This window comes from Semicossyphus pulcher, unplaced genomic scaffold (assembly GCF_022749685.1).
Source record: "Semicossyphus pulcher isolate SPU_LCO1_2020_fin unplaced genomic scaffold, fSemPul1.0.p SCAF_10, whole genome shotgun sequence".
In the NCBI taxonomy this organism is placed as follows: domain Eukaryota; kingdom Metazoa; phylum Chordata; class Actinopteri; order Labriformes; family Labridae; genus Semicossyphus; species Semicossyphus pulcher.
The window spans coordinates 11723049-11733113 of record NW_027211604.1 but is presented as its reverse complement, the minus strand read 5'-3'; the positions used below and the strand labels follow the sequence as shown (position 1 = coordinate 11733113).

Below are 10065 nucleotides of genomic sequence, written 5' to 3'. Positions count from 1 at the left end.
CATTGGAATATCCCTTTATGATAAAGATGAAACTTGAAATCATTTGTTCGTTATAAAGATTCCTGTTCTTAAAGTTTGAAGATAGATTAAAATATATGCAATAGGAGTAGTATTTACACCTTCACCAGCGTGCCTGTGTCTTTACAAAGCACAAGTAAAGAGCTCCATCAGCTCATAACACATCTGAATATCAAGATTTGTATTAATTTGAAAAAAATAAATCTTATGACAGTCAGGTTTAATTGTTTTGTAGCTATAGGATAGCCCCATACTATATTACTTTAAACTGTGATGTCATTTTATTCATGTTCGACTCTTACCCAGTGTGTATGTGTGTGTTTTTATGTGCTTGTGTGTCTGGCATTTGTACAAGCTCTCACTTCAGAGAGCAGAAGTACCATTTAAACCAGCTTTTTTTTATCATCTATAAACTCTGAATCACCTTATTAAACGTATATCATAACCAGATTTTATGTGTGCGCTCCTGAGACACACAGTGTATCGTGTGTTATGGCAGCAGAGTCCAACCTTCAGTCGAGATCAGACATATCAAAATGCACAAAGCAAAGCTTCATCCAGAAATAACTACATCGTAAAATGATATGAATAAAGATTTATTTTCTCATATGAACAGGTGGATTCATTTTTCATTTTATTTTACAATCTATGACAATCTCGCATTTTTTTCTTTTTTTCTAGCATATTTCAGGAATGACATGGGGAAAGGTTCTTTTTTATTGCTGAATGTTAAATGAAATACACTTTCACTGACTGGAAAAAGAATTGTCTGCTGCTTTTTTACCATGCACCCATCTAACCGTGACCACAAGGACATGCAGAAGAGAGGTGTTCGAACATTTCAAGCGAGGGTGGGGTCGGGTGTGGTGGTGGTGGTGGCGGTGGTCATAAAAATGAAACAAAAGGGAGTGGCAGGACGTGCCTGGTAGCATCTCAATAGTGTGAGAGGGCTGGCAAAGTGAAGGGAGAATTACATTTAAAGTAGAGAAGCTTCTTTTGCATTTTTTTAAACAGTAGACCCAGAGGCGAGAAACTCAATGAAATACCTGCAAGTGAGGTGTGACCAAAGACCTTTCTCTATAACACCACTGTGCATTTACCATGTAGCAGATATATAAGCAGATCAATCCTTTTTTAGGGGTTTAAAACTGATAATCGTCGGCTAATTCAGCATTCTTTTTAATAAACCAAGAGCGATGAAACATCACCGACTGCCTTCCAACACTTATTTTCTTACATTTTAAATGTTTTCTTTTCCTTCAGTGGAGATACAGGGGGGTAAATTATTTCCTTTCCTTTCAAAGTTATTATCATTTTACGATTTGAATTTGAAATGACGAGATCTGTCAACAAGACAAAGCAGTACACAGTACTATTGGAGGAGACACTATTTGACATAACTTGGAAGTGTACATGTAAAGTGGAGCGCTCTAAACCAAGTGATAACATAAGTCATGGACACAGTCATTCAATGGACGTGAATATGTGAACAAGAAAGGCTGACAGCTTGATAGACGGCTGCATAATGGCTTTAAAAACTAACTCATGTAAATATGCATTTATATCATGATAGTTCATTCTACACTATAGGCATCACATAGTTTTTTTTACACACAACACACTACAGTCACCTCTTAGAAAATGATGTAATCAAACAGCAAAATAGAAAGTTTGCATATTTTTGCATTGTATGATCCTCCGAAGATTCACAGCTATTTCATTTATATTGTTGAGTTTGTTCTGCGCTGCTTCCACTTGGCTTTCCGTCTCTCTGCATGGGAGTGTTCAGGGATCTGCTCTAATGGATGTTAACATGTAGGCCTTCATCGTCTGAGACCTTAAGTCAAGGAAGAGGGTGAACAGGGTTTAAGGGGAGGGGATGTGGGGGGGTGGGGTGGGCATGTGGAAATCCTGAGACGCTGTGTGGCCTTTTTACACCAGCCACAAAAACAGAATGGACACAGAAGGATGATGAGGCATGGGATTGGGGGCCGAGTTGAGTGGAAACAGATGCAATCTTTTTGTTTTGCCATCACCTCTGATGGCAGGGGTCACCCTGTGCCGAGCGGCTCAGTGTTTGTCGGCCTCATAACAGGCGAACATGAGGACAACCTGCTGGGAAATAAAAGGGACCTAATTGGGGCAGGCTGGGAAAAGGGGCAGAATAGCTGTAAACACATCAAGCAATGACCTGCATAACATAGAACCCTACAGCAGCCTTACCTGTGCACCTACACTGAGGCGCACTGTTCTGATAAAGCACTAATCTGTGGACCTCTGAGACGCTCTGTCAGCTCTGCTGAGACACCAGTAGACCCACATGTTTGATGTTACCACAACAAACAATGAAAATCATCTAACATCACAAATACATGCAAGCAAACTGACATGCGCGCACACACACACACACACACACACACACACACACACACACACACACACACACACACAGTCATTTGCACACACACACTCAACCAAACAGTCCGTCCTTCTGTCTCTCTCTCTCGGTAGACATTAGTCAGAGGGCAAAAAGGATCTACACTGTATTCATCAGGCGTTCTATCAGATCCCAAATCATAAACCCTACAGGCGAATCATATTAATGTAAACATACACTTTATGTTGAAGTGGTTTATATTGCGTGACATGGAAGGGGTTATGTTCCAGTGGGGCTAGACTCCTCAAAGAATGCAACTTGGAAAAAAAAGTCAAAACAGGAAACCAGAGAGGAAAAGAAAACAAACGTGTATAAAAAATGAGGCGTCCATATAAGAAAGGCTACAAAAACCTCCACTGGCCCTCTGGCATCGGCATACAGCAAAAGGCACCACAATATTACTCTATTTTTTACGTTGTGAAAAAACTGGCACATCTTTTATGCTGTAAATCAAAATGTACATATAAATAGAGTTTTCCCTATAAAAAAGTCTTTGCTGTTAACTAGTAGACAACTTTTGCTAAAATGAAAATAAATATTTCATTTGTTTAGAATATCTGTCAGTTATATAAAATAAAAATATTTCTTATAGATGCAGGTCTATACTATATTGATTTTTGTTGGTTCATTTTCACTCTTTAATGCGGTGTATTGTCCGGTTTGGAGCGTGAGTGTGTAAGTCTCGTGTGCATGTTTCCATGCCCACTGTGCCGCCCCGATGAGTGAGAAGTCCGACTGTCCGCCGGCCTGTAGATGGTGGAGGGCTCGGCATTCATGTTCTGCATACTGAGGAAGGGCGTGCTCTCACCGTCCTCCTCGGACTCACTATCTGTTAGGCAGCTTCGAGATCCGTATTCCCGAGATGCCTCGTACCCACGTGGGGCCACGTGGCCGTTCAGTCTGGATCTCCGCCAGCGCCGGCTCCCCGTTCCACCGGACCCACTTCTCTTTGGTTGCTCCCGAGAGGAGAGATACTCCTGGGTGGTCTCATAGTCTTCTTCCTCTGCCAGCCGGTAGGGGCTGGAGGGCAGGCTGCCCCTGCTGTCATTTAGATAGGTACGTCGCTGCTGCCGGTAGGGCTCCTGGCACTGGGCATCGTGTAGGGGCACCTGGTAGCGGCGCAGCAGAGGCTGGTCATCCTCCAGCGGGTAGGGGTTGTGGACAGCAGGAGGCAGAGACATGGCATGGCTGGCATTGGGAGATGTGATCTGGAAGGTAGGCACCTGCGATGGTAATGAGTAATGGAAATCCACCGGCGAGAGGCGGGCTGGTGTCGTCAGGGCTGACACATATCTGTAGTAAAGACAGAGAGTGGAAATAGTTTAGTCAAGAAGAGAAATAACCACAAGTGGGAAAGAGGAAGAGCGTTTGGATGTTTCATAGCTATTCTGTTAACTAGATGAACAATGCACCCTGAAATTATCTTTTATAAATAAATATAGCTTCATTTTAAGGTAGGTTGCACTGTAGACTTTTTAGAATCTTGCATCACTTTAATGTACTTGAGAAAAATCTATCTAGTTTAAGTTTGGTGTGTTTTAGTTCCATCAATCTCCTGTAGTGCAGGACTTAACATACTGTAGTTTGTCATTTTGCATTAGTATATTTGATGTCCTGATACTGCTCAAGTCTGATTCACTTCCTTTCATCAGAACTTAAATGGCTCTTAAAAGAAGTTCCTCTCCACTGGAAGCTGTGGTGTCCCACAGGGAACCATTCTGGATCAACTACTTTTCTTACGATCCTTGGGTGCAAGAACAGTTACACATAATGTGTTTGATTCTTAGTTGATTTTCAAGGGTGAATCATTATTGCTATTCCTAAAAATATTGGAGACATTTTAAAGTATCTTTCAACTCCGATTATGACTTGAACTACAATTTAAACCGACATGTTAAAAGAGTAGTTCACAGTTTTTACCAGTTCTTTGAGGATCACCTGGCTGTATCAGAGCTTCTCAAGCTCATTAAGCCAAACCTCAGCTGATAGTCATCAGGCAGGAGCGGGTTTTTTCCCACTGCCCTTCAGTCTATACTGAAGACTGTTGGTGACTAAACCTTCTTCCTCTGCACGCCCAGGCTCTGGACCAACGCGTCCAACAAGTTTGCCCAACCAACCCAGTGTCCTGCTTAATAACAAGTTTTAAAACAAACCCTTTGGCTTTACTTTAACTAAAATATACCCTTTACTTCAAAAGTCTTTATTAAATATTTATACTTTCTTATCTCTACACAGAGCAGTCAGTCATTGAGTAATGTTGTGGTGAGGTCTCCTGAATATTCACCACCCTGAACTGTGATCTACCTAATTCATATTTACTGTGGTTGTTATCTCAGGCAGCTTTGTAAAAACATGCTCCAGCACCATGTGGGTACCATGGCTGCATGTTGATGTCATTGCGGCTGCTAGACAATGACTGCTCTTCCAAAAAGCTTTGAACACATGTCTTTTGAAGTCAATATTAAACTTTAATGACAGGTACATTTTGGATTGTGTTTTATTGACTGACAGGAGTCTCCAACTTGACTACCACGGTTGCTTCTGTTCAATCCCTCTTCAAAATCTCCTTAACCCCCAGTAAGCCATCATCTAGTCCCAGTTTTAATACCATAATCATACACCAACTACACATGCATGTTAATACACTTCAAGAGCAACTTCGAACATACATTTCGCTGACGGTGAATCATTGTGCATCAGAGTTTGGATCGCCTGTGAATGCCTTGAGGAAACAACAGCAGGCGGTGTGAGACATAAGCCTGAGATATTCCCACAACTCTGCTGACTCAGCTGATGCAGACGCTCTCCCCATGATGGAAGAGGCGCCTGTTACCTGAAATGACTCGGAGGGGATGTTGGTTATGCAATCTGCGTCTGCATAACAGCTCAATGGCGACGATGCATTTATGCGTACATGCTTGTTGTATGCTGGCATTGACGATACCCGACAGTTAAAGCACGTTAAAGCCAAGACACATCTTGTTTGGTTAGATTTTGAAAGGTGCTGATCATTTGCTTAAGATGCTATTTATTCAGGTGACAATTTCCACCATTGCATAGCGTTGTCTCGTGATTTATATCATGTTTACGGTTTTGCAGCAGCCAGTGGCGAGTGCAAGAGAAATTTAGAATAATTCAAAATGATTCATGCAATAAAAACCTTAACTCCTTTTTTGGCTCTGATTTAAAACATGACTCAAGCTGGACATGGAGTGATTTGCATAATTAACACCTCAAGTATGCATTTTGCAGAAATAACAGGCCATGCATCACCAAACATGTCTTCTTTCTAGAATGAGTCGTTCTGTTAAAGATATTATCTGGTCCTACATGTACCTTTGGTAGGTCTGAACGTAATGTACCTCAGAACTGTACAGCTAATGGAGTATGTTTGAGCCAAAAGGCAGGCAGGCACCAGTTGGCTTACAAAGATAAATAAAGTATTGTGCCTTTTAACCGCATTTCTTCATGTGTACTTTTTGTTCGAGAAAGGGAAATTCCTGTGACCTTTCAAATAGTTTGACAAACCTGTGCGAGGGTTTAATTAGTTACAATTTTCCGCTCGTCTGAGAATGTGACCACAAATTTGTTTGTGAACAAGTAATCTCAATGAAAGATGTCTGCTTTGTTGCCACCTTTGCTTTGACTTATTATGTCATCCTGTCTTATCCACTGGCTCTATTGTGGTCTCACTGGGTACTTTTTTTCTTACAGCCTACCGCTCATTTTCTGTCAAGCTTGTATTGTACATTATCTTTTGTACCTGTGACCTGATTTGGATTGGCTCATGCCGAGTATAATGTTCCATGAAGGAAGACATTTAGGTTAAGATTCGGAAGACCATAAACTAAAGGGAACGAGGGCCTGCGTATACAGGAAGCTACATGAAAGGGCATTGCTTCATCATGTAATGCAACCTTTACCATGTTTTTTCAAACCATAAACATAGGGTCCTCAATTACAGGGTCAACAAAGACAGACATGTCCTACATAACTGGGCCATCATTCTCTTCCTCAACCAACTGCTTTTATAGGTGTTGATGCTTAAACATACAGCACATCATTTCAGCATATAGGGCCAAATTGTGCTCGCATATCCCACATTTCCTCCCAGCTTAACGCTATTATAGGCTTGTTGAGTGAGGGATACTTAGCTGGGGAAACGTATTGTAATTCAAAACATCAGCACGGAGCAGGGAGGACATTTTGGAATTTGAAGGTGTCACCACAACAAAATCTGGGAGTATTTCTCCGGCAGCTTTAAAAGGAAGTTCAAATCTAGGCCATGTGTGACACTGACTGATACAGGGAGCGTGCTGAAAACATTTTAAAGGAAATGTCCCACATTTTGAAAAGTATCCCGCTTTGCCATCTTGCCCAGAGTTACACAAGAAGATTGATATTTCCGTAACTTCGGTACAGAAATAGTAGCATTCTAAATATAAATCACTTTAGATGTTGAACGGTATCTTTCATCACTGCTGATAAAGAGATATTACTGCGTCTTCCTGCTTTTACTTTGTGCTAAGACAGGTTAAACCGATCCCTTCTATGAAAGTTTAAATATATCTTTTTATGTGTCAGAATGGAAAATAAGTGTTTTTCCCAAAATATCACATTGCTCCTTAAAGAAAGTTAAAGGGAACACTTAAGCCAATCAGAGTTGGCCAGGGAGTAATGTTACTGTACTGAGCTCCCATTGAAATAAGGCCTGTTTTTCACTCTTTCCAACCTTGGCTAATTTCCTCATCATGCCTGCTGTGTGTCAGTTTCCACTCAGTCTCTCAGAGTGCCCTGACCGGCCTCTAGAGCCTGACAGAGAACCAGCAAAAAGAGCAAACTTCTCTAAATGTTCGCCAGTGCCTCGTCAGCCACGCGGGCCTGTTTCCCACCTGTCGCTGTGCGGAGAGTCTCCCAGCGAGTCAAAGGAGTCTCCGTACTGCAGGCCCGGCCGATGGGGGTCAGAGTAACCACAGTGTGCAGCGCGGCGGGCCCGTGCCTCCATGCATGCAGGACTGCTGCATTTACTGGTCCCCACGGACGATGACATCATTCCCGGCGAGTCAGAGAGGATGCTGTCAGAATGTTCCAGGCTCCATGTTCGTTCCTCGTGTCTGACAAATGAAAACCGTGTTAACGCGTACACACCCCAGCACGTCAAGGGATTCAAGCTTTTTTTCTTCCAAAAGTAAAGTTCTGACGTACACATTTTAAAAAAGAAGCTTTTGAACTTCTGTACCTGTTTCCTGAGGCTGTGCATTTAATCAATCATTCGCTTTCTGTGAGTACTGTATTTATATGATATGATAGTGCTGAATGTAAGTACTTTTTGGTGCATGCTTACCTGTGAGTTGATGAATGGGCTCGTGTGGAAGAGTTATGAGATCTGGAAGAGGCATGGCTGGCAGGGAACGATCCCTCCGTCGCAGGCCGTATGACTCGTTCAGTTGCAGGGATGTTCTTTGATATGTACTGTGTTGGAAGACAAATGGATTTGGCAGATGGAACATTGTGAAAAAAAGACACGCTTTGATGATGTTACTAAGCATTAAAACATTTGCTGTAGCTCCATCTGCTAGCATACACTTTAATAATGTTAGGAATTCTTTCAGGAACTCACATCTACCATGGGGATTTCCTCTGGGCCTGGTCCTGGGTGATTGGGTCCATTAGCAAGGTTACGATTGGGATGTTCTGGACACATGTTTTGTCGCAGATGATTGTGCATCTTCTTTCTTTGTTTCCTGTCGAGAAATTATGTTTAGCAATAAGTTTACCTTTTACTTAAACTAGATAATAATTGTACATGTAAACACGGTAGATACAATGAAAAGACACTGTTAAGGCAGCAAATAGAGTAATCTAATATTTCCACCTATGCTACACATTACAGGCACTGATATGTATGTCAACAGCTTGATTATACATTAAACAATCTGAAAGGAAAGGCAACATGTTATGAAGATTTTATCAGCAGGACTTACTTGGTTTTACAGTAGGCAACCACACACACGATGCCCACCACCAACAGAGCCACACAAATACCCGTGATTGTCAGGACTCTTTTCTGGTAGAGTTCCTCTGCCTCTGTCAACATCACACCCACAAATACGCAGACGCACCCACACACACACCACATTCACACAGTGAGGGAAATAAAAAGGAAAAAAAAAAGATTAGTGTCTTGAAGGAGCAGGTTCCCACTTTTTCACTGTACATCTACATTTCTCTCAATTTTTTAATATTTTGGACTAAATCCTGAGCAGTATGAAGCTTCATCTTTCCGTCCCTGATGGCTGCCTTCACAGTCAAACCTCCTCTCACATAATCACATATACAACAGATGCTGTTGCTGCCTGTGCTGCAGTAAGGCAGCGTGGGTGGGTACAGAGGCTCAGCAATAGTTAGACTAATCTATTAAGCAACTGTACTCTCTAAAAATGTAATATATTCAAATTATATATGATGTTATGACAGTTTATGTCTATGATTGATGACCAGTAGAACCTTCAAAGTATGCAGTACAACAAAAGTGCACTTGTGATTTGGCAATGTGCAATGTTTTAAGTCTAAAGGTCCATTACACAGTTTTTATAAATTTTTTATGACCATATTCACACAGCAGCCATTTTCCTCCAACGTCACGCGCATGGTTTGAAACTCAAATGCTGTTAAAATGTCAAACTGCCATGTTTTAGGTTGTTGGTCTATTAAATTTAGGTTATCTGACAAAGTGGAGGGAAATCTGGCCATTTATCAAATTAAACAACACACTTAATAACCCATTAGCTACAAATAGATAACAGCTAATGTTAGCATTCAGCCACTTGCTAGCTTACATTGTTTTTAGTTAGTAAGTGGCTGAAAGCTAATACTACCGTTTGGTAGTGTTAGACAATACAGTAGGAAAGGCATTTTCTTAGCTAATGTAATGTTAGCTAAGAATTTACTTCCTAGCTAACATTACATTAGCTAGGAATTTACTTCCTAGCTAACACACAATGTTAGCTAGCATTAGCTGTTGTCTAACCTAAGCTAACAGGTTATCAAATATGTTGTTTTACCTTGAAATATGGCTAAGTAACACTCAAATTTTACATTTTCAATTATCTTTTCACTCGCGTTTTAATCCGAGGGCATTAAACTGGTAATAATTAAGAGATATCCTCAATTTATACAACCTACAACCTGGAACACAGCAGTGTAACAGCATTTGAGCTTCCCACCGTTAGCATGACATAGAGGAAAATGGCCACAATGTGAATATGATCAGTGATCAACAATCTCCCCTTCTTCATAGAAGTCTTCATCTGCTCAGGCATTTAGTAAGCAAAATTAAGGGATATTTTTTTTACAGTTATTATGAAACAAGTGAATATTGAAATGCAAAATCATTAAATATTAATCTGATGCTTTGTGCTTTTCCAGAGAGGAGCCTGTGTGAGGTTGAGGTAGGCTCTTTGTGTGCCTGATATAAAGGAAGGAGCAAAGAGGTAGTCTCTGATAAATAATGTAATAAAAATAAATCGAATGTGTACGACTCCCTCCATCTCAGCTTTCTTCCTTTCCTACACCAGCAGGCATTTTACATCAGCGTGTCAATTTGTGTC

At 41.1% G+C, this 10065-nt stretch overlaps 1 protein-coding gene across 1 annotated transcript in view; it reads right to left on the bottom strand.

The window, feature by feature from the left end:
- Positions 1-598: 598 nt before the first annotated feature.
- Positions 599-10065, bottom strand: part of nrg2a (neuregulin 2a) — a 77687-nt gene continuing 68220 nt past the window's right edge. Inside the window, exons 7-11 of the mRNA XM_069673655.1 lie at positions 8440-8542; positions 8076-8199; positions 7800-7927; positions 7348-7569; positions 599-3748 (exon numbers count right to left, since the gene is read on the bottom strand). Coding sequence (XP_069529756.1) covers positions 3094-3748; positions 7348-7569; positions 7800-7927; positions 8076-8199; positions 8440-8542 — 1232 coding nt within the window. The 3' untranslated portion in view covers positions 599-3093. The remainder of the gene's footprint in view (positions 3749-7347; positions 7570-7799; positions 7928-8075; positions 8200-8439; positions 8543-10065) is intronic.